General features: G+C 38.4%; 1 protein-coding gene across 2 annotated transcripts in view; it reads right to left on the bottom strand.

The window, feature by feature from the left end:
- Window positions 1-13,822, bottom strand: part of LOC5572223 (zinc finger CCHC domain-containing protein 24) — a 58,066-nt gene extending 44,244 nt beyond the window's left edge. For both annotated transcript variants that reach the window (XM_021850703.1, XM_021850702.1), the window contains exons 1-2: window positions 13,660-13,822; window positions 12,319-13,585 (exon numbers count right to left, since the gene is read on the bottom strand). In XM_021850703.1, coding sequence (XP_021706395.1) covers window positions 12,319-12,429 — 111 coding nt within the window. In that variant the 5' untranslated portion in view covers window positions 12,430-13,585; window positions 13,660-13,822. The remainder of the gene's footprint in view (window positions 1-12,318; window positions 13,586-13,659) is intronic.
- Between the last annotated feature and the right edge of the window lie 12,091 nt (window positions 13,823-25,913).

Raw genomic sequence — 25,913 nt, forward strand, 5'->3', positions numbered from 1 at the left:
CGATGCACTTTCAAACCTATTGTTCAACATAGCGTTAGAAGGAGCAATAAGGAGAGCTTACGTGCATAGGAATGGCACTATTATCACACGTTCGTATATGCTCCGTGGTTTTGCGGACGATATCGACATAATCGGGATTGATCGCCGAGCCGTGGAAGAGGCATACGTGCCTTTTAAAAGGGAGACAACGCGAATTGGGCTCATTATTAATACCACAAATACAAAGTACATGGTCGCTAGTAGACATCGTGGGCCCATAGGTGATGTTGGTAGTAAGATGGTGATATTTTTGAAGTAGTTGAAGAAATTGTGTACCTTGGAACTCTAGTGGCTTGCGATAATGATGTTACCCGCGAGGTAAAAAGGCGTATTGCAGCCGCGAGTCGGGCTTTTTACGGACTTCGTAACCAGCTAAAATCCCGCAGCTTACAAACGAAGACCAAACTCGCGTTGTACAAGACTCTAATTCTTCCGGTAGCTCTGTACGGCCACGAATCTTGGACGTTGAAAGAGGTCGACCGGAGAGCTTTTGGGGTCTTTGAACGTAAAGTGCTGCGAACAATACTCGGCGGTAAATTGGACAATGGCATCTGGCGGCGTCGCATGAATCATGAGTCTATAATGAAATGGATATTGTTATGCGTATAAAACACGGCAGGCTGCGGTGGCCTGGGCATGTAGCTCGCATGTCGGAGGAACGTCAAGCTAAACTAATATTCTGCAGAGAACCAGGGAGAGGCCGTCGCCTCCGTGAAAGGCCGCGCTCCAGATGGCTTTTTGCAGTTGAGGAGGATTTAAGGTCGCTAAAGTCACTTTTTTCAGGAAAATGGTCACTAAAGTCACTTTTTTCGTGATCTGATGATAATAAAATTCAAGACTGGGTTACCTTTTCAAACTCAAACAACAAGAAACAGATATTTGTTATTGTAAAAACAATAATAGTGTGATTTTGAAATCAAAGTGTCAAGATTCTTGACTCAAAAAAAAAGTAGAGGCTCCTGGCCAGTGTTGATAGACTCACACTCCAATCTCAATCAATACGCTCTCCCGTGAGAGCAAACTCATTAAAGATCTGCTTCGCAAATCTCACGCTTGAGATTTTGGTGAAAATCACTCAATCAACTCAAACCTTAAAAAATGATTCAATTGCGAAACTTGTGCAACCCGAATGTTGTTGTTTACGTTAGAAAGGATTACTATAATTCTACCAGACTAACAAGAAATTATTGCCGTATGTGTGTGAGTAAACTGTGAAAATATGAGACAATGAGTCAAAAAGGTGAGCCAACTCATCCATGTTTTTTTATTGCTAAGTTACGTGATTGACAACTCACGCATAAATAATTTCAAGCGTGATTTATGAGAAATTGACTTTTTCACAACACTGCTCCTGGCTAACTATATTGTTATTGGATCTTTAATTCAGCCTGGGAAAAGCTTTGGAGAACATTTTGGCAAAACCCAGGAGCAATATCTGATCTGAGTGATCTACGGCTATAAAAACCCAAAACCAGACTCTGAAAAAACATCATCAAGACTCCTCCGGAGGATAAGCCATAGGCTAGAAATAACAACCAAAATAAATTCAAAGAGTTTGTCAGAAACTCGTCCATGACTTAAAAAAAGTACTATTTTTGCTGGAAATCAGACATCAAATCAGAAATACCAACAAATAAACAATATACGTTTCTACTAACCCTTGACACTGTTTTTTACACGACTTTGGTCAACTATTACTAAACAAAAAAAAAGATTCTATAAGGAGAGATAGAACATTGTTGGACGATAATAATTAATCACTAGTGTTATCAGTGGCTATTCTTCAACTCAAATATGTGCTTTCTGTCGTTTACTGTTTGCTTTATAATTTAAATTTGCAAAATTAGTTATTTCAGGGTCGTAGATCAGTTAATAACGTGAGTTTACGAGTCGCCACTGAGTGATGTGATTATTTTCAATAATTCATTTATTGAAATGGTCAGTTGAAATTCTAATTCTTTATGCACGACATTCATCTAATTTGTTTTTTTTTTTCTCGATTTCGTTTAAAATCCATTGTGTTCTGCAGTTATTGTTTATTTGGATTCTTTATTTTACAGAAATTCTGCCACAAATGTAGCATGAGTTCGTTTGTTTTTGATATTTGAATTCTTTCAGGATTTTTTTCAAAATGTTCTGAAAATTATTCTCGCTTTTTGCAATAATTTTGTCTACAACCAAACATTTTCCCTCGATTTATTCCACAGCTTTGTTAAGAAAAGCTTCAAGTAATTCATTTTGCATCCCTACTTCAAAATCTTGCCAGTAAGTTCCTTATGTACAGGAATTTTGCTAAGGATTCTAACACGAGTTCGTTTACCAACGTTCATGTATTTTATTTTATTTTTTGACGTAAATCAGAAATCTAACATAGTTATCTTATTTTAAGCTAATGTTCGTCTTGTAAAAAATGATAAATTGAATCTTGAAAACGCTATTTTTTGACTATTGTCATAATCAAGTCTTATCTCGGACAGATAACTGTTAAGAAAGATTTAAAATTACTGCAGTTCTCTACATTCTAAATTCGCCTAATATGTAGAAAGGTTATATACACACAGAACGTATTTTCATTTCTAGTCATTTTAATGACTAATACTTGTAGTTTTCAAGTCACTTTTTGGTCACTTTTTTGATTATTTTGGTCACTAGAGTCACTATTATTTTGCTGTCTGACTGCTACCAGCCCTGACATCTAGTTTGCCACGCTCTGACAGCTTGAGTATCGGGTCTTCTTCTTCTTTCTGGCGTTACGTCCCAATATGGACAAAGCCTGCTTCTCATATTAGTGTTCTTATGAGCACTTCCACAGTTATTAACTGAGAGCTTTCTTTGCCGATTGACCATTTTTGCATGTGTATAATCGTGTGGCTGGTACGAAGATACTCTATGCCCTGGGAATCGAGAAAATTTCCATTACGAAAAGATCCTCGACCAGCGGGATTCGAACCCTCGACCCTTAGCATGGTCATGCTGAATAGCTGCGCGTTTACCGCCACGGCTATGTGGGCCCCATAACCGGGTCTATAAGTGGGACCAGTGGGACCGGGTCTACAGGGTGTCCGCAAATTATCCGTACAAACTTTGAAGACATGGCTCAACACAATCAAGCATAATAAATTCAAAATTCTTGCATGGTTTTAATCATTGGCTTATTATATTCTTAAGAAGTAAGTTTGACACATTTCCTATTTCAAATATTTGCGAAACCAAGCCAAATGCATTCAGGTGTCTTAAAGGGAGATGTTTTTCGTGCTCTATGACGGAAGAGAAATGTTCATAGAAACCACTGGATTTGAACCGTATAATTTTCCATTTCCAGTTTAACTTGAAGCCATTAAGTTGTAGGATACAGGTATGTTCCGTTTTTATCACGTTCCGATTTTGTCACGTTCCGATTTCGTCAACAAATTATTCCGTTTTTATCAACACACAAAAATTGTTTTTTTTTTTAATTTTCAAAATGTTCAGAATATAAACTAAATACTTATTTTGAAACAATTGAAATGCTTTTTGATAGCCTCAGAGTTGAATTTTCGACAATATGTCAATATTGAGCATCTACGATACATGGTAGGTGTCAAGTCATATATTGATTCCTTGCTTAGCGCTTGAACGAGTCGGTCGACAGGATCCCGGTCTCATCGTACGGCACTTTTTGCAGAGTTCATTTAGGCCTTTTTCCCCACCGCCCGCGTGGGTTTTTGGTTTAATTAGTGAGTTAAACAAGTTTCAGTTTTGTGCAAAGTGAGTGCTTAGACGATTGCGCTTTGCGAAGGAAGCGAACTAGTGAAACTAGTATCGTTCCACCGCAATAAAATCATCGCCCATCATCAATTATCGGTGATTGATTTTTCTCCCGCACCGAGAACAACAACAAGGCAGAAGGCCGACCCGGTCGGTCTACTACCTACGGCGCGTGGACGTTCTCCTGCTGTAGAACGGATAAGTATACATTATCTATTGAATTGCTTTCGCATCTCCGAACAACAGTGTTGAGTTCAAGGTTGTTTTTCGCTTCTCCTCTGTCTCTCTCCCGGTGCAATTTTGCCCGTATAGGGGAGTTGGGTACAAAATAGCCCACTGATTGGTTAATTTTTTTTTCTTTTTTTTTGTGAATTTGATTTACCCACTTAGGGGAGGTGTGTACAAAATAGTCCACTGATTAATAATTTTTTTACACATATTTTTTTTTTGTTTTTGTTTTTTTTTATTATTATTTTTTTTTTTCTTCATTTGGTTGCGGTTAAGCTTTTTTCCGCATGGATGAATCGGATGGAGGCGATACGCCTCCTAGAGATCTCGTTGCTCGAACGCGGTTCTATCAACCGTCTTCGGCTGGGCCTTGGGTTGTCTATTTCCGGCGCAAAAAGAAGATTTTGAACGTGCTCTCGATTTCTCGGGAGCTGACGCGTAAATATCCTGGGACCGTTATTCACCAAGTGAAAGAATCCAAGCTGCGTGTAACTGCACCTAGTTACAAAGCAGCGAATGAAATTGCTCAGCATGAGGCTTTTACTGTGGAATATTGCGTCTATGTGCCGGCACGAGAAGTCGAGGTGGAAGGGAAAATTATCGACGCGAGTCTAACATGCGAAGACATTAAGACTGGCAAAGGCGTCTTTGAGAACCGGTCCATTCCTGATGTGGCTATACTGGATTGTAAACAATTACAATCAGTTTCCATGGAAGGAAATAAGAAAGTGTTTTCGCCGTCAGCCTCGTTTCGAGTGACTTTCCCCGGTTCCGTCCTCCCGAAATTTGTTTGTATTGACAGTGCTTCTTACCCAGTGCGTCTTTACGTGCCGAAGGTATTCAATTGTACCAACTGCAAGCAGCTTGGCCACAGTGCTAGCTATTGCGACAACAAGCCCCGTTGTGGCAAATGCAACCAAGCTCACTTGGAAGATGCTTGCACACAGGAAGCCGAAAAATGTAGCTACTGTCGCGAGGAACTTCATGACCTGCAGAAATGCCCGGCTTATAAAAGACGCATTCGAAATGAGAGTCGCTCAATTGTGAAGCGCTCCAAGAAGACATACGCGGAAATGGTAAAATCTTTAAATCCGTCCGCAAAAGAGTCTTCATCAGCCATCCCAGTTGGTAACTCTTTTCAAGAGTTGTCTTCCGATGAAGCGAACGACGATGAAACCGATGGGGGAGATTCTTCGGAGGTACACGCACCCGGTAAACGAAAGTCTCAATCTTCTCCGGGACTGCGCCGAAAGGTAATGAAATCTTCCCTCAAAAGTTTGCCTAATTCAAAAGGAGGTGGGGCAAATTTGAAATTGCCGAAGAAACAGGTCTTTGATGCTTCCATTCCGTGTTGCAGCAAAGATCTGCCGCCCCCGCCTCCACCGATTAAATATACTTCAAAAAGAAGCTCTAGACAAGATAGCAAATTAAAAGCTACTGAAGTCCCTCGCTCTTCCTCGAAAACCCCCGGGGCCAAGCGAGGACTGATAACTTTTACGGACCTTGTGGATCGCATATGCAATGCCCTCGGAGTTTCAGACTCATTCAGAGGCATACTCGACCTTTTTCTCCCCGCAATAGAAGAATATCTCAGGGAATTGACTATCTCGTGGCCCCTCCTTGCTTCGATCATATCTTTCGATGGCTAATTCATCAAGTGAGGTACAAGATATGATCACTGTGCTACAGTGGAACTGTCATAGTCTAAAACCTAAATTAGACACATTTAAATTTTTGCTTCACAATTCCGATTGTGATATATTTGCACTCTGTGAAACATGGCTTTCTTCTGAAGATGATCTTAACTTCTACGATTTTAACATTATACGCCAGGATCGAGATGATAATTACGGGGGTGTGCTTTTAGGGATCAAAAAGTGCCACTCATTCTACAGAATCCCCATCCCGACTTAACCAGGCATAGAAATCGTTGCTTGCCAAATAAGCGTAAAGGGTAAAGACCTTTGCGTAGCTTCTGTTTATATTCCTCCAAGAGTTTCAATAAACCGCCGTCATCTCTGGAATGCAGTCTCCATGCTCTCATCTCCAGTTTTAATACTGGGTGATATGAACTCACATGGTACTGGATGGGGCGAATCTTATGACGATTATAGAGCGGCTATTTTCTATGACTTATGCGACGATTTCAACTTGAACATTTTGAACACAGGTGAAGTGACACGTATTTCATCCGACGGCAAAGAAAGCCGCCTTGACCTGTCTTTGGGATCAAGTTCACTATCATTCGATTGCATGTGGAAGGTGATCGATGACCCCCATGGTAGTGATCACTTGCCCATAATAACTTCTATCAGAAATAATTTTGAAAGGTCAGAACAGTCAATTCAGGTTCCTTTTGACCTCACTAGGAATATCGATTGGCAAAAATTTGCATCAGCGGTAACCTTTGGTATCGAATCATTCAACACTCTCCCACCGTTGGATGAGTATCGACTCCTAACAGAATTGATTTATAAAAGTGCATTAGAATCCCAAAAGCAACGAGTTCCAAGTGCATCCTTCAAAAGACGACCAGCCACACCTGGTTGGGATGATGAATGCACTCAGTTGTATCGAGAAAAATCTAATGCCTTTAAAGCTTTTCGTAGATATGGTACCTCAGAACTTTATTTAGAGTACTCGAAGCTCGAAAAAAGACTGAAGAATCTTATTAAAGCGAAGAAGCGTAGCTATTGGCGACGTTTCATCGATGGCCTCTCACAAGAAACTTCAATGACGACGCTTTGGAGAGTGGCTCGCAACATGCGAAACCGCTCATCCTCAAATGAGAGTGACGAATACTCCAATCGTTGGATATTCAACTTCGCAAAAAAGGTCTGTCCAGACTCAGTTCCAGCTCAACCGCCATTCTGGGAAACCCAGAGAGACGATGCGTTGGACAGACCATTCACTATGCTGGAATTTTCTATGGCTCTTCTTTCATCAAACAACTCCTCTCCGGGACGCGATATGATTAAGTTCAATCTTCTTAAAAATCTCCCTGATATCGCTAAAAGACGGTTGCTTGACCTGTTCAACTTATTCATGGAGCACAACATTGTTCCACCTGAATGGAGACAGGTCAAAGTAATAGCTATTCAAAAGCCTGGGAAACCAGCGTCTGATCATAATTCGTACCGCCCGATTGCTATGTTATCATGTTTAAGGAAATTGTTAGAAAAAATGATCCTATCCCGACTCGATCACTGGGTCGAATCAAACAACATGCTTTCCAGTACACAATTTGGCTTTCGCAAGGGCAAAGGAACAAACGATTGTCTAGCGTTGCTTTCATCAGATATTCAACTAGCCTTTGCGGACAAGGAGCAATTGGCTTCGGTTTTCTTGGATATTAAGGGCGCTTTTGATTCAGTTTCCATAGAAATATTGTCAGAAAGCCTGCACAATAGTGGATTACCTGGAATATTGAATAATTTCTTGTACAATCTGTTGTCAGAAAAACACATGAGCTTCACTCTCGGTCAACTGACAACTTCCAGAATTAGCTATATGGGCCTTCCCCAAGGCTCATGTCTGAGTCCCTTGCTTTATAATTTTTATGTTAAAGATATTGACAACTGTTTGGAAGAACCATGCACGCTAAGACAACTTGCAGATGATGCTGTGGTTTCTATGAAGGGCCCACGAGCGGAAATCTTGCAAAGACCATTGCAAAATTCCCTTGATAATCTATCCACTTGGGCTAGAAATTTAGGGATCGAGTTTGCTCCGCAAAAAACTCAACTGGTCGTATTTTCAAGGAAGCGGAATCCTGCCCAACTAAAGCTTAAGCTTTTGGGAACAGACATTGACCAGTCTTTGACTTCAAAATACCTTGGGGTCTGGTTTGATTCAAAAGGCACTTGGCGAACTCATATTAGGTATTTAACGGAAAAATGCCAACCAAGGATCAATTTTCTACGAACAATTACCGGAACATGGTGGGGTGCTCACCCGGAAGACCTCATAAAACTCTATAAAACAACCATTCTCTCTGTTCTAGAGTATGGCTCTTTCTGTTTTCTCTCAGCAGCAAACTGCCACTTGATTAAATTGGAACGAATTCAATATCGTTGTTTGCGTATCGCCTTAGGGTGTATGCACTCGACACATAATGCGAGCCTAGAGGTTTTGGCAGGGGTTTTACCGCTACAAAACCGATTCTGGGAGCTCTCGCTAAGAATACTTGTTAAGTGTGGAGTGAGCAACACACTCGTCATCGAAAACTTCGAAGAATTGCTCAAACTGAACACTCAGTCAAAATTCATGAGAGTTTATCTCTACTACATGTCATCTGACATTAGCCTTCCATGTTATAACCCTCCACGTGTACGCTTCACCAATGACAGTTCCTCTGTTGAATATGATCTGTCCATGAAACAAGCTATTCATGGAATTCCAGATCAACTTCGATGTATAACTATTCCACGTATTTTCAACGCAAAGTTCCAGAATGTCGATTCCTACAGGAGATATTTCACTGACGGGTCACGTATAAATGGATCCACTGGCTTCGGTGTCTTCAATGAAAACTCTTCCGCCTTCCGAAAACTTCAGGAACCTTGCACGGTTTATGTTGCTGAGCTGGCAGCAATCAACTTCGCTTTGGGGATGATCTCTAACATGCCCGCAGACCACTTCTTCATCTTCTCGGATAGTCTCAGTTCTATTGAGGCACTCCGATCGATGAAACCTGTAAAGCATGCATCTTACTTTCTTACAAAAATAAGAGAGCAGATGTGTGCACTGGTCGAAAGATCATATAAGATTACCTTTGTATGGGTCCCCTCACATTGCTTAATTTATGGCAATGAGAAGGCGGACTCTCTCGCAAAGGTGGGCGCTGAGGAAGGTGAGATATATGATAGAAGAATTTCACACGGTGAATTGTTTCATTTAGTACGTCAAAGTTCTCTTCACGGTTGGCAAAGCGACTGGCTAAATGACCAACTGGGACGGTGGTTACATTCCATAATCCCTAGAGTTTCCTTGCGAGCGTGGTGGAAAGGTTGGGATGTAAGTCGAGATTTCATTCGCGTGATGTCAAGACTTATGTCCAACCATTACTCGCTATACGCACATTTGCACAGGATCAACCTCGCGCTGAGCAATATATGTAATAGGTGTGGTTCCGGTTATGATGACATCGATCACGTAGTTTGGCAGTGCCCGGATATGGACGCCTCCAGAGCACAACTTATGGATACCCTTGTGGCCCGAGGTAGACAACCCTATGTTTCAGTTAGAGATGTGTTGGGCTCCCGCGATCTCGTCTACATGTTGTCGATTTACGATTACCTTCGCTTGTGTTGTATAAAAGTTTAATTCTCTTGTGTTCTCTTCCCCAGTTTTTTTTTCTCTCTCTGTGTTATGTCCCATTTGTGTTGGATTGATGTTCCTGGCCATCCGGCAATCGAAAACCCACATGAAGTTGGTATACGCCATGATACGACAAACGAGCAACCATGAAATACCACCCGGATGAGCTGCAAAGAACCCTGTAACCCAATCCCAACCTAGCCCTTCCTAAAAATATTTGTGACCACTAACCTCGAGTTGCCACGAGTACCCTGGCTCCAACCCGGACTAAACTTGGTACTTAAGAAGTTAAACAATTGTAAAAAAAAAGTACAAAAATGAATCTCGGCTCCGTAAAGCGTTAAGCGCGATAGAGCCTTAAATAAATGAATTGGTAAAAAAAAAGTCATATATTGCTGTGTGCGTTTGAAATGCAAATATCAAATGCGGGAACACCAAACGCGATAAGATTTTCCACAAGAAATGCGATGTCAAAGATACATTTTTCTTGCTAGGTCGGCGGTGATTTGTATGATCGTTGCTAGGTGTCCTTTGATTGTTTTGTGTTACCGCATTTGGAGGACGTTTAGTGAAGATTTGCACCTCAAATGCAAACAGCAATACGATTCAATAAGGTTTGACTCCTTCTTATGCGCTAATCAATTGGAGTTTTCAAACTTAGCTTGGTCTGTTGGACAAGATTGACCCATCCAGCAACAATCGAGAATTGCTCTGGCCACGTCCTAACAACAACTGGAATTTGTGATTAGTTGAATATGTATTTAAGAGAGTTGCAAAGACCTTTCCTTTTTCTTATATAACATGGCATAAACGAATTTTCTATGTAAATTTGATAGACATATATACCCCCTCCCTCTACGGTATGATTTTTTTTGTATGAAACTGCTACTATACAATAAACTTTCAACTTGTTCGTTTTTCCATACAAAATGATCAACTTTAGAGGGCTTGAACTAGGTTATTCAAAGACCGTAAGACCGATTTGATTGAAATTGATCAGGGATGCACTTGGGAATAAACTCAAGAATATTTGGGCAACGGCAAGAGACATGATCGAATTTATTTTATTTTTGACAAGACTGTCGACCTTGTCATATTTTGGACATTATCTTTTATTTCTCAAACTCGATAGCATTGCACAAATTATAGCAATCAGCCATTGATAAGATCCTTTTCCAAGGGGTAGGGAAAGAGGTCCAGCAAAACTAAGCAATCTGTAGAAGATTTCGTTGCCATCCCAAATTTGAGCTTTGAGCAGACATGAACCCCTTCCTCACATGGAGACTAAAAGGTTAATTAGGATTCTTATACCAACAGCCATACGCTTATTCAGATAAGGGACCTTCCTTAGCCGAGCGGCTAGAGTCCGCGGCTACAAAGCAAAGCCATGCTGAAGGTGTCTGGGTTCGATTCCCGGTCGGTCCAGGATCTTTTCGTAATAGAAATTTCCTTGACTTTCCTGGGCATCGTACGATACAAACTCTAGAACAAGCATGACCAAGTAAGAATTTTTTGGTAAAAAACTCTTTTGTAAAGTTTTCTGAATAAGCGTCTCATCCTTCTTGGCATTAACGTCCTCACTGGGACAGAGCCTGCTTCTCAGCTTAGCGTTCTTAAGAGCACTTCCACAGTTATTAACTAAGAGCTTTCTTTACCAAAGTTGCCATTTTCTTACTTGGTCATACTTGTTCTAGAGTTTGTACACTTGTGTGTTTTTGATGAACTTCTATATAAATAAAAATTGAATTGTGTTTGTACGTCACGAAATGCCTTAAGAACGGCCTGATAGACTTGCATGATTATTTCACTGTTGCATTGGTCAAGTGTTCCAACGTGTTTGAGTGGAAAATTATCTGGAATAACTGAACAAACACCTGGAGACTAATCTGTCGTTTTGTATGGGGGATTGCATGCCATTTTTCAGCAGCCTACTTGATGGCAAAACAATGCTTGACGGGACCACCAGTATTTAATACTATTTTTACTCAACAAAAAACTAGAACTTAAGTCTTTAATCAATGTTTGAATCCTCTGAGCAGAATCTCAAATAGAGAAACTTTAAAGTAGATGGAGTACCGTGTACCTTTTAATTCCGCTCCTAAATGCTTATCTTTGACAGATACGCGTATTTCGACTACCACTTGCAGTCTTCTTCAGTGTCAGTTACTCGTATCCACTGTGGGCAGTGTTGCTCAGACTCATTTCCCGAAAATAACATTTTCCGAACTACGAAGCCACGAACTACTACAACCATGCTACAACCGGATACCGCAACTATAGGAACACAAATTAAAAATATACCGCAACTAAAGGAACAGTGTACCAATAGTGGAGGTATTATTTTTCACTGACATGCCGTGGATTACTACGATGAAATCATTTTTATCATTGAGTCAATGGTCGTTACTTCCCGTTACAACATCAATATGTGCATTAATTGCGCTTCTTTAAATGAAGTTCAATGTTGCTTAGTACCTCCACTATTGGTACATCTGCCCTACTACTTATAATTCTATTGTTTTGCCTAATTTAACATACTTATGATTGTTTTGATAACGGAATTGTTTTCTGCGATTTAATTTTTAGTAACTACCGCATTTTCCTTGATCATATCGTATGCAGAACTCATGTGAGACACAAACATTTGGTAGTGTGATCAATAAGGATAGAAATCAAAGTTCAGAAGAGTTCAGAAACAAAGTTATGTTTAAAATGGATTACCAAGATCCCAATAGCTGAGATGAATGTTGATTCCGAATCTCGGTGCGTATTTTACCGAGATTTTTTTTTCTACCGAGATGTCGGCTAATATAACTGAGATTTGGTAATTATATACCAAGATCTCGGTACACATTTTACCGAGATTCAGCGAATAATTACCGAGATATCAGCTGTTAGATACTCAGCTATCCGTTTACTGAGATCGATTTCCAGATTTAACTGTGTAAGCTACTGGTTGCACTTATTATCGAAGCATTCACTTACTTGCATGGATTCACTGGAATGGTCCACATTTGGCAAGTAGTACCACTGCAGTGATGAGGAGTACAATCCGTTGGCACCATTTTGCCGCGTTTGAACACCTTCCAGGCCCATGATCACCTGAAAATGCCAGTGATCGTCCAAACTGCTCTCTATTCACCGATACTTCTACGTCACGGTACCACGTTGCTTGTCTTTTGATATCTTCGCAGTTTCAAACAAATGCTCTCTGGCAGAGGCTCTGTACTTCACGAAAAGTCGAAATTCACTCACTCACTCAAACTGTCTTCCGGATACTCCCGACGACGCAACGACGGACTCCGATTTGTGTGATGTGTTTTATTTTCGTTACATTTCATCAACGCGACACAATTTTCCCCGTTGTTTTTTTCCTTTTGGTTTGTTTTCCACTTCACTGGCATTTACATGGGCACTTCTGTGGGTGAATTTCACAGCGATTTTCAATTTGTTTTATTTTAGCATACACTATTTCTGCTTTCGGTTCGGGACGGCTACTTTCAAACAACAATTTTTCGCAGCCGTAAATTTGATACCCGAAATGATCTGTGATCGGCGCAGCACACCTTGTTCTGGCTATGACCACGATCGCAGTAGGCCATTAATTTTCCGAACGTATGCCCAATGTGTTATTCTTTAAACACTCTTGCTTGTGCTCCCCGCTGACTAGATTAAACGGAGCACGCGTCTCCTCCAAAGGCCAGTATGAGTGAGTGTTGTTAAACTAAAAATAGTCGTTCACTATTTTTAGCCAAAATGGCCTAAGTGAAGTTGATCTTTGCGCTGACTGCTCACCGATGTTCTAGCAATTCCCTTCGCCGTCGTAGTTTGACTTCACCTTTCCTGTTCTGTTCTGGATGTACAAAAATGTTACTACAATTTCGTTTATCTGCATAAAATTTTCCTATCCGAGTGGGATAGGTTCGCGAGTTTAAAAATCCACTTTCGAACAATGATATCCACGGTATGTTTAATCGATTGTAATTTCCTTCTGTTTTCCGAATGTTTGGCAGCAAAGTTCATCGACGATACAAAGATCTGAAAAATTCCTCACATCACCGTGCTGTGCTGTAAGATAATCACAGTTTTCATTTCACACGATCGCCTCAAAGATGGCTGACACCTCTGCTGAAGGTAGGAGCCGATCGTGACACGCTGCCGTGCACCGGTATATTTTCACCACAACCTAGCAGGCCATGCGGATATTCTTGTTCTGCTCAATGCAGTCGCCATGTGCTGGATCCAGAGTGTGCTGCGATCAAACACAGAAAATTACAATATTGATCTGATTATTGGAATTTATTGCATATAAATCTAAAGTTGTACCTATTTTCATACACTCCTGGACGAATACCGAAGTATTTTGACCCAAAATATGACACCTTCCTTCCGGGATTTAAAGGGTACACACCAAAATGACGAATCTCTCCCAACTACGAATCGAAGATGACTGAGATGTTCGTGCTGATGAAAATTCAATTCCCCCATCGAGTGGAGTGGAAAATGCAGTAGCCTAGTATCGCATTTTCCTCGATATTTCTCTCGCGCTCCAAATTTTCGCTTTTAGTTGAAAAAATAGAGAGGAAACCAACATTTACTCTCACTAGTTCATGCCTTGAACGTTTACTGCTTCTAAGTCAAATTCGAAATGCCGATGTAGAAAGAGAAAGTGGCGAGAATCTATAGAGTGCATTCTTGTTCTGATCATATGATGGTGCATGACACGATCTACTGGTAACAATTAATCTGTAGAAATGGGGATCGATCAAGCATTTCGTAACGCGATTTTTGATCATTTCCCATTTTCCCCTGCCGTGGAACACACTTTCGTAATTTTTGTATGGTTGGGAACGCGACGGTAGAACATGGGCGTAGCCACGTTGCCCTCTTAGAGGAAAAGAAAAACAATTTAAACACCGCGGGATCCGTTTTTGTCTCAAGCATCAAAATACTACTACATATTTACTTAACTAAGGATTTCTGAACGTTTAGTTTTTTAGATAGTGACTGTTGAAAATGCATAATTTGACTATTTCATGCCATCTTGTATGGTAATTTATACTTATCAACAAAGTTCATAATACTTTCGATGATCAAAGGTTATTTCTTGATGGTTTAGAAAAGTATTGTATTTTTCCATATAAGAGAAACGAAGAATGTTGTATAGAGACTGCAAGCATGGTGAAAAAATCGATTTATACTAAATTTAATCATGCATTTCCAACCAAATCATAAAAATCATAAAAAAAAATTGATAAATCATAGTTTAAATTTCATGTAAACATCAATGAATCCAGTGTTTTGGCGACCTATAGCTGAAAATTGTGACGTTCTGGAACATTTCTGAGAACGGCATCAGGTTCAGTGACCCCAAATCTACTAGAGACACATAATTTGATCCTTGATACACGCAAAAATGTCATTTTTGTTATGCTGTGAAATAAACTAGATTGCTACGGAGGAGAATACATTGCTTGAATTTTTCAAAGATTGTTTCCAGCATTTATATTTACAGCCAAACCTCCATGAGTCGATAACTGGAATCTCATGGAAATATCGAGTCATGGAACAGAAATTCTTTGGAATGTTGTATGAAGGAACCATCATCGTAACTAGGAAATTTTGTTCTTAGTATGTTTCCATAAGTCGATATCAAGTCATGGAGGTTGCACTGTAAATAAATTGTGTCCTGAGTGCGCAACGTACCTTCGTGCTGTACGTACACGATTTCTCTCTGCTCTTCGAAGTTTTTCTTTAAGGTGATTATCTGAGAGAGACTCGCGAAGAGGAAAAATATCAACGTCATATGCAGCCCAGATTCCCATCTCACGAAACGTCAAATGCAGCCCACCGTTTTTATGGCTGGAAAAGTGAAAAGTATTGTGTTCAAAGTAAACTGTTATTAAAAACCTCAGTCGGCGGACCAGTTTTTTCCAAAGTTGCTGATAAATCTAAGCAGAAGATTAATTATTTCTAATGTCTGCTACGTTTGCTGGTATGAAATTTCACTCATATGGCTATTTATGATTCGATGTGATGCAAACTCAATCATTTTTTGCTGAGTTCATGTGAGGGTTTGAACAGCATGCGCATAATTGGTATAAACACAAAGTGGAATAAGAAAAAAACTCAGCAATCACAGAAAAAGAAGATCGTCTTCGCGAGTCTCGTCTCAGGTGATTATAGAACGAAGCCACACCTCACATATTCAGGAGCAGAAGACTTGAGAACCAAACAGCGCTCCGCGTTGAAAATCTATCCCATTGATCACCACCAGCAAGCAAGTGATTTGATTGATTTTCAACGCGAACTGTTGTCAGATTCTCTGGTCTTGTGCGCTTGAAAATTCGATGTTTGGCTTCTTTTTATAATCACCTAAAGCAATAAAACAGTACTTTTCAGTGCTAAAATTAAAAACGGTACTTCGGAATGGAAAAGGATGATCAATACAAAGCAAAAACCGTATTGATAGCAAATATTCATCGATTTATTTCGTGTTTCGAAACCGTTTGAAGATGAACTGCTCGTCTGTTTCATGAAGATGGAAGTGACGACATGACTACTACGAGTGAGAACGACACGTTGATAGCCTTCCCACATCTTTACTCTTCCACAATACAGTTGTTGTGGAAGCGATGTAGGTACGATAGGCAAACAGTTTCAACACTAAATAAATCGCACTCGCTCTTCTCGCGTGCGTAGTTAACATGATATGGATGGATATGGGTTATGAAAGGGGTCCGCGTGGTCTGTAGGGATTTGAATTCATAACTTGTAACCAACTCAGTTATTGGGTCACCAAGTGGCTCGGTAGCTTAGTTGGTAAAGCGCTCGTCTAGCATACAAGAGTCCTGGGTTCAAATCCCAGCCGAGCACGCGGATTTTTTTCATAATTTCACCCATAATTTGTCCATCTTTACCACGCGTAATGAGTTAATTAATTTAATAACCATGCGGATTGGATTACCGAACAGCTTAATATAAGCGTCAATTTACCCTTTAGGTTACCAATGGCTTTTAGGGCGAGATCACAGTTTATGCGAGATTTGAAAATTTCATACATTTTCGCGTTGACATTTATAGCCCCGCCCTGAGAGAGACTCGTGAAGAGGAAAAATATCAACGTCATATGCTGCTCAGATTCCGCTGTCCCGAAACGTCAAATGCAGCCCGTCGTTTTTATGGTTAAAAAAAAAGTATTTTATACAAAATTAAACTGTTATTAAAAACCTTAGCCAGAGGTTCCTCCCCTAGGACGTGTAATCTTGCCACGATGGGTGGGCTTACCCCCATTGGCGTAGGAACAGGGGGGGCCAGGGGGGCCTGGCCCCCTCCAGACTCATCCAGCCCCAGAATTTTTGATGATAATAAATATTGAAAAAAAAGTAAGAGGTTGTTTCCGAGATACAGCCGCCAAATTGGCGTTGGATAACGTTAGATTCTTCTATTCCTGGCTTGAGACCGTCACGAACTTATGAAAAATTTCTACTGATAAAAATCCAATCAATTTTCATACTATTTGTTACATGTCAATTCTAACCTATTATGGACATTGTGTGTTATTATTTGGTTGGTTCGGTTAACACTTCAACACCGATAGAATCGGTCGACGGATGTTCAGGCAAATCTGCGATTCCAGAGCTCGGCCGTCATGGTCCTGCAGGAAGCGAGTGGCCTAACTGATCGGTTTGTTTGAGGATACCAACCTGTGCGCGATCCACGCCAAGCGTGTCAGCATCATCCCGAAGGACATCCAGCTGACTCGTCGTATCCGTGGAGAACGCGCTTAAAATGAATTGCAGCCAGGGATTGAATCCTGAGAAAATTAAGAGAATCTCTCGCGTATCGCTCTCTGTAACTATCATAATATGCTGCACATTATGAGAGACTGTTTATCGTATACTGCTACAACTTTGATCAGATTGGGGGGATAGTAGTGTATGATAAAACCTCTCTTAACATGTTCCAAACCTGGGGTACACTATTGCTATTGGAAGTTCGTGGATTGTTTATTGTGCCAGTAAAGAAAAATACCTATCCCCAATGGTAAGCAAGCGAGAAAAATGGATTTTATCAACGCTCTCTCTTTGGGGCTCTCGTTCCCTGCTTCCATTTATCAGACTTGTTACAACTTGCGATAGGGTAGATGTACCAATAGTGGAGGTACTAAGCACGATTGAACTTCATTTAACTGCCTAAATTCAAGAAGCGCAATTAAGGCTAAGTAGCCCGTCATTCGTTTTGGCAACAATGATGACTTTTCAGCTTGCATTTCAAAGTGATAAAACTCAGTCTCGATAGTTTATATTGACTTGAAAAAATATCACTGTAGGCGCTTACATGCATAAAGTATGCTGATACTTTTTCAGCTGTGTCAGTGCAAAACCAACGGATTTTCTTTGATTGGAAATCGTGAGATGAATAAGCAACAATCATCAACGTCGCGTACAAATTTCAATGACGGCCTACTTTGCCTTAATGTACATGTTATTTTTGTAACGGGAAGACCATTGACTTAATGAGAAAAATGATTTCATCGCAGTAATCCACGGCATGTCAGTGAAAAATAATACCTCCACTATTGGTACACTGTTCCTTTAGTTGCGGTATATTTTTAATTTGTGTTCCTATAGTTGCGGTATCCGTTGTTTTCATATGGGATCCTCCACTATTGGAACACTTTACCGCAACAATTGGTACAAGTAAGAAAAGTTGTAGCAAATTTGGTGATATTTCATCAGTTTTAAAGCAATTTGAACGCTCTTTTCAGCTATTCCATATATCAACAAGCCAATACGTCGATTGGCAGTGTCGGTGCTTTAGCTAAAGCGATAAAATAAGTGAAAACGGCATTACCGCAACTATAGGAACACCCACAACTAAGGGAACACTTACCCTACATTGACGATCGTGGACCGCAACAGATGGGATGTTTTTCTTTGCTTGCTTTGATCGTGCTTCATACTCAAATGAGAGCGGATTTTGCAATGCCTGATTGCAGCACAATTTCAAACAAAACGGCGTTTTTCGGGGTCACAACAATGAATTCGACGTAAAAAAAGTTACATCCAGAGAAATTTCATCTATCACTATTAATAATTAATTTATTTATTTATCAACTATAATTTTGGTTGATTAGTTTTCAACGGAGTTAAATGGCAAACAACAAAGTTTTCTAGGTTCCCGTAGCTCGGGACGGGCGGCGGTAGCATTTTTGCAGTCTTCTCTGTGTGCGTATTTCGATTCGATCAACAATTTCTTACCAAATCAAAACATCAACAAAGCTGTTGCTGATTAGTTTTAGCTCTTTGTTTGACAAGTTGATACTCTGATCGCTCTAGCATGCATTTACATGTTAGGTAGCGAAGACGACAACGGCATTATTAAAAGTAAGTAAAGTTTGTAAAGATACTTAAAATATATCCCCGTGCCCGATTTTATCTTCTAAACTCGTACCAATTAGCTCATTCGGTTGAAATAATTGAGTTTCTGTTAGTTATCAGGTATTTCCTTAGGAAATTGCCTACATTTAGGCGTTTTCATCGCAATTCTTAAAATAAACTGTTCATTATATTTTTAAATATTGCATTAAGAATTTAGGAAGCATATTCCAATTTAGGGAGCTCATATTCATTATGTAGAGTCGTTTCAAAAAATAACAATAATCGCATTGACAAGTGATTAATTTCACCCCGAAATGAGATTCCCAGATTTTTTATTTGAGGGATGATTTTTAGCACTAAAAACACCTTTGTTAGAAAATTTTGGCACATGAGCCAAAGAGGCTGACCGTCGTACTTGTTTTCCTGCATTCAGTTTTTTGGCATTTTCGACATTATTGAAAACATACAAGAAAAACCATGAAAAATGATCAATTTCACTCGAAATTACGGTACATGTAAACCTCAAAACGTCAAAACCTTATAAAAGCAATAAAAATGTACTTTTCTATGAAAAATAAGACATGCCTCAATCTATACCAATTTTTCAATAGTTTAGTCATGAAAATCAATAGTTTTCATTATTTGATTATATTCGTAGAAAGATTTCCAATCGATTGGTAAAAGAATCTTGAAAATCTATGCAGGCGTTAGTAAGTTATTAACAGTCAAAATCTAACCACTTTTCGTGACGCGAGCGATTTTTCGTTTTTCGAAATTGTACCCCAATATGTTGCCGTAAGACGTTATCCAACGTCAAAAAAAACAATTTACCATGAAGCAAAACTTTCTGACACAATGTCCATGACACTTGTTATTGACAAAAATCTCTTCACTAATTACGTTATTTTACGTTGTACAACTATAGTGAGAAAACCTCGCTTGTCATACACAGCATCAGCGCGGTGGTGCTGACTTCAGTGGAACGCGCGACAACCGAAATCTTAATCATCCGGCTGTCGATCGATTGGTTACTGTAAAGACTTGGTTTAGGCGATATACGCAAGTTTTCGACATCTTCGTTCCAAAAACTACCGTGGTACAAAATAGCGTCAATATCCTGGAAGTTAGATTCTCAAAACTCGTTTTTAACTGTATTTTGCTTTCTAATGTTTTTTGAGGATAACCTGCTCGAGATATCCGGCGACGATGATTTTTGTTAAGAGAATTCACTTAAATAATCCATACATTAATTTCAACTCCTATAATGGCCCAAATTTTTTTGAAAAAATAGAAAAAAATACTAATTTCTAATTTCATGGCATAAGTTTTTGTCGAAAAATCAGGCTCAACTTTCAAGGTATTTCAGCATTTCCTAGTTGTCTTCAGATTAATGGTAGAACTTAAACCTGGTGTGAAACAATGTAACAAAATCGGGGTGTTTATTCCAGCAATAAATTCTCTCTTTGATGTTGATTCAATTTTTTTTACAGATTTGTAGCAAAATTTTCCAAAAAAAAACTTTTTGATATACCTTATAGAATTTTAGTATAATCAAATTCATAAAGTAACATTAAAGATTGGCTTCAAACTTTTGCAAATCTCTTGGAAATTAGTCAATTAAAATTGTGGGACTTGTTCATACTTTCAAAGCGAATTCCTCCTGGAAGACGTTCATTCCTTCTTTGTCTACTTTTTATTAGCAAATTGGTTCCGGACAATGCTCCCGGATTTACCTAAAAAAAGTTACTTAATCTTTCAAAAGTTCAGTTTTTCCTCGCCATTCCTCCAAAAATCATTGATTCTATCATATCTAATACTAAAATATTTCGCTGAAAGTTCTATTACACATTTCTTTGAATAGTTTTTCAAAAGATAAAATATTACATTTTTTTCCGCGAAGTTCATTAAAAGTCGTTAAGAAATATTTCCAAAAAACATCGAAAATTGCATAAAAACAACCTTTTTTTTTCAAGGAATTTCGCTTTAAATCCCCGGTTTGTTTAAAAATTGGAATGAAAATTGTTTTTGAAACGCCTATTGCCATAGAAACCTTAGCGGAAATTTGCTGAAACCCTTCAGGAGAACTTTCGCTTTCAAAATTAGCATAGGGGTAAAGAAATCTGTAGAAAAAATGTAGCAAAATAACTGGGAAGAAGGAAAAGATTTATTAAGATATTCATAGATACATATATTGGTCTTCTTTAAAAAACTTCTTAGAAACAATGTCATCAATTATTGGCAGAATCCATATTCTTGGTTTGAATTTTGTGCGATACGAGGGCGGAATTTTTAGAGGCTTTCTGACAGAATTCTAGAAAACCATAAGTCAAAGAAAGATAAATTTTAAGGATAATTTCCAAAGAAGATTCTGATGGACCTTCTTGAGAAATTTGTAAGAAAATCTGAATATTTCTGCATTAGTTTTGAAATATATGTATCTAATATTTTTAAAACAAGTACTGGTATCGCAGTTATCGATTGCAGTTAAAAGATTGCATGACGATTCATGTTGAATCGATCAATAATTTTTCATATAATTGAAAGACTATTTTCGGTTTTGTGGTAACTTTTTGATAATGGGTGTGTACACATGAAAATCGCCAACCAAACTGCTGTTCAGCATCATTTCAGTTAGAATTTGATTGGAGAATGTTAATGGAGAACGTGGGTTTCAATTTGTTTATAAAATAACAGAATTTGTTTAAAAAAATCACCTGCAAAAGTGTTTCAAGTTCAAATATGCATATAGGTTTGTATAAATGGGTATTAACTAATATTTCTAAAAATATATGGAATGATTCACATTTCGACATTGAATTCAACATAAATCAAACATTTTTGAAATATAAATATTTCGAACAAAACCGAGTGAGGATGTCGCATACCTTCAGACGTATAACATTATATGAAATTTCTGACTTTGATTACAAAAATGGCCCCAATTTGTGAAAATGATGTTCGATATGATATTTGAGACCGGATTCATGATCTACTATAACTGGGCTGTCAGGGATATGCAACGAATTATTTAAAATCTTATCAACATGTTTGTAATGATTTCAAAAATGCAAAAATCTCATCGATTTTCAATATTAGAATATAAAAACTCAAATGCTATCGCTTCCAATGAAAATAGTCCTGACATGAAGTATCATACTAATACTCTTTACTTTCGCATATTTAACTGATTAACATAAATTATGTTATTTCGTTTAGTATGTTGTGAGTCCCTCACTATCAATGTTACCCGCATTATCAAAGATACACCGTTTATGATATTTGGAAATTTATTAGAGATGTTTTAATTATCCGACTTCAACATTTTGTTGTTTCACCTTCCTTCGCATGGAACACTTTCCATACTCCAAACAGTACTACAGTACTACAAAATAATCGAAATTAAACTTTTCAAAAAAGTTTGTTTGGAATTTCTAAAGGTAGGAAAAATGGGATCTACATCAATATGTCCATCATAGTATCATGATACTTCGGAGATCATACAATACATTATCTAAGATTTTAATCACATATATTTTCAGTAAAAATTCCATCCGTTTATATTCTAATAATAAAAGATAATATTTAAGTACTTTTATTGCAGATTTATTTTTTTTTTCAGTGTTTTGATTATCCGGAGGATTCAATTAAACGGAGTAAAAAAAGTCGATACTCCGGATAATCGAGTCCGACCTGTATTCGATAAATTCTTCCTCGTTGCTGGGCGTCGTTGGGTGGGCTCTAGTTCTCAAGGCTGTTGCTACGCTGATTCAACTTGAGCTGCCTTTGCATATTACAATGTAATTCTTGCTGAAGCGTCATTTTTTAGAACAGTATTCTATTGAGAAACAACAGATTTCATGCCATGTGAGTAAAATAAAAAAAAATCTATGAAAATGTTCCAAATTAGGTCAAATAATTACAAACATTAGCTTGATTGGTATGAAGAAAAAGAAAAAAATAGCTCTTGTATTAGAACCGTGGGTCTTCTGATCCTCAGACCCAAACCTTACCATCCGCTCTATTTTGAGCCGATGGTGATAGACTGTCTGTAGGAAGTTTGGATAATTTTTGCTAAGATTTTTTCAAACAATTTTGTAGAGGAACTTTAGGACGAACTTCAAAAGCAAAGCTGAAAAAACTGGTTGCAAACTTTCTTAGGAATCCGTGGAATTAATCCTTGCTTGATGATCTTAAAAACATTTATGGTGAAACTTCTAGAGCTTTTTTTGAAGAAATCCTCAATTATTCCAAAAAATCATAATCAAATTATTAATGAACAACCAGAGGATACTTTAAACGAAATATTGGAATTTATATGTAATAAGTACGCAGAGAACCTTCCAGGAGAAATAATTAAAATAGTTTGTAATGCATTATCTGGCAGAGTTCTTCAATATATTTTTTAAACAATTCGATAGAGATTCTTCGAGACATTTTCTGGTAAGATCAGAAAGTCGTGGGAATCCCAGGACAAAATCAGTGAGGTCAGGATTCGCCTGAAAAGCTAGCGATAGACACAGATAAGTTGTGGTTATGTTTTGATATTTTAATCATTTGAATGCCGGCAATCAAAGAAGAGAAATATATTTTATTTACAGTTTTGCTGATTATATTTTGCCCGGTTGTGATTTTCTGCTCATGAGTTCTGTTTGATCTTTCGACCTTGACACTTGCTTTTGCCGGGGCGAGTGACGAGGGCAGGATCAAACATGTCGCGCGTTGGTCTAGTAAGTGAAAAAGTGGCGTGATCGGTGAGTTCGGTTGGAGTAACTGAAAAAGTGCCGCGATCGGTTAGTTCTGTTTGATCCTTCGACCTTGACGCTTGCTGTGCGTCAAGAAAGCCCGAACAGTTTTTTTTTATTCTTTTTGGGTCGCGCGCTTATTTTTTTTTTTCCTGAGTGCTTTTTTATAGCCGAGCAAACGAGTGAAGCCGAAAGTGGATTGTGGCTGCTCAGTCAAGGATAACGGATCAATTGGTGAGCTCGTTTCATGCTACTATTTCTAATCTATAAAATATGTATGACTGCACATTCAATCGTTACAATGGTGGGATGTAAATATGATTTTTCAACAAACTATGGATGGTTCGTCACTGTGAGTGTCGACACAAACTCTGATTCATGATTTATTTATGTTTAACATTTTTTTTCAGAACACCTCTTATATACCTTTATTTTTGTAATTAAAAAAACTTTGAATGGTTCGACACTACAAGTGTAGACTTGCGAAAGGTTCACTTTATTCAACAAACTTTGGATGGTTCGCCACTGTAAGTGTCGGCATAAAAATAAGAGTGTTCTATGATGTCCCAACCAATCGAGTTTTTTGTTTCTTTTCAAATGAGTAAAATATAATAACACATGCTTTCGTTTTGACAGCTGTAGGAATGTTACATTTAGGTATTTGTTCAACAAACTTTGAATGGTTCGTCACCTCAAGTGTCGGCATAATTTTCCTCTACATAGAAATTGTTCATATCGAATGAAAATATTACATTTACGTATAAGCATGTATACATCTCACAAATCATTGTTTATCATGGTCTAATCGCTTATCAAAGTGAATCCTATGACCCAACGATCCTCCCCATTAACAAACATCCCTCCCAGTAACCTTTGTGGAGATGCAGAGGCAAACACGGTCTCCAAAAAGCAAAGGTTACACACTAACATTCCTTGCCCCAATCCCACCTGACTGCAAGGACGTGGCCGGCGCCGTTATTGACCCTGTATAAATAGAGGCACTGAATTATGCACACTGAAGAAGATTATGGCCAATCCCAGCCGAACTTCTAGTTGATTCTTTGTGCATTTTCACTGACTTCGGTCAATCACGGAATAGCAACCATTGATATGTGTAGTCAGTCTAAGCTAAGCTAAGCTAAGGAATCCCAGGACAAAATCAGTGAAAACTGGTAAAGGAGTTCTTGGAGAAAACACTGAAAATTACAAAAAAATAATTCCTTAAGAAAATCCCGTAGGAATTTTCAGAGGAATCTCTTCATCAATCATCAATTTCGTGGAAGAATAACAAAGGACATTTCTTGTGATTTTTTGTTAAAATTATTTAAGAAATTTTTACTGGATTACCAAAAAAAATGAATCTTTTTCGTAGCGAAAATTGAAATTTACAAACACTACTAATGTGCCGTGAAATGAGACAGAATAACAAATAATTAAAATCAATACAAATCTGTTAAAACTATGAAATTTTGCTATAGATGCTATAAATCCGTGGTCACCAAAGTGCGGTCCGCGGGCCGGACGTGATGTCTGTATCTCTAAAATCTGAAAAGTTCCGCAAAATTATTCTTCGGGAAACTGTTCTACTCCCAAAGTTATGAAGAACATCAAACAAAACTATAACGAAAATAATCCTCTATCAGGAATAAAAATGGTTGAAAAAAAAACAGGGCTGAGGATCACTGCTATAAAAATATGAAACTAAAAAAAAACATGAAACTATGAAATTTTTTAGGCCCCCCCTAGGCCCCCTCTAGAAAAATTTCCTAGCTACGCCAATGCTTACCCCATTAGCACTTATATGGGAACCAAAGACATGTCCAGTCGTGGTGGTATCACATCAGGAAATATTTGTTTAATGCCGCGTCATCAACCATCTGGCATAGATGCATCAATCTTACGGATGTGATCCAACGGTTATCCTGTTACCAGGCATCGGGGTGGGGGTAGGGACCATCGAGATAGGGAGAGATCAAGACATAGAACAAATTTTCAACGAATACTAGATTGAAAATCACTCCGTTACCAAGAAAATTAAAAACAAACAGATGTCATTTCGTCTTCGCAAATTGTTTTGAATTTCTAAAATCTAGTCTAGTTACCTTTGATAATGGGCATATCGACATACGGAGAGAAAATTGGGAACGAAAATCACATCGAGATATGGAGATATCGATATAAGGAGGATATCGAGATATGGAGAGTGGAAATGTATGCAGAATAAAGGGACCCAAAAAATCATCGACATAAAGAGAGATATCGAGATGTAGAGCATCGAGATGTGGAGAGTCAACTGTATTATATTGGTATCATAAAACTACAACAACTTCATTCTCGCAAAATTATAATAAATAGATAGGGCTTAGGCGCGATGAAGCTTTGTTTTGTCACCGAAAAGTGGATCCGGACAGTAGAAAATGACTTTCTATTTCTTTATTATTTCTAGTATAGTTTT

This window comes from Aedes aegypti, chromosome 3 (genome assembly GCF_002204515.2).
Source record: "Aedes aegypti strain LVP_AGWG chromosome 3, AaegL5.0 Primary Assembly, whole genome shotgun sequence".
NCBI classification, from domain to species: domain Eukaryota; kingdom Metazoa; phylum Arthropoda; class Insecta; order Diptera; family Culicidae; genus Aedes; species Aedes aegypti.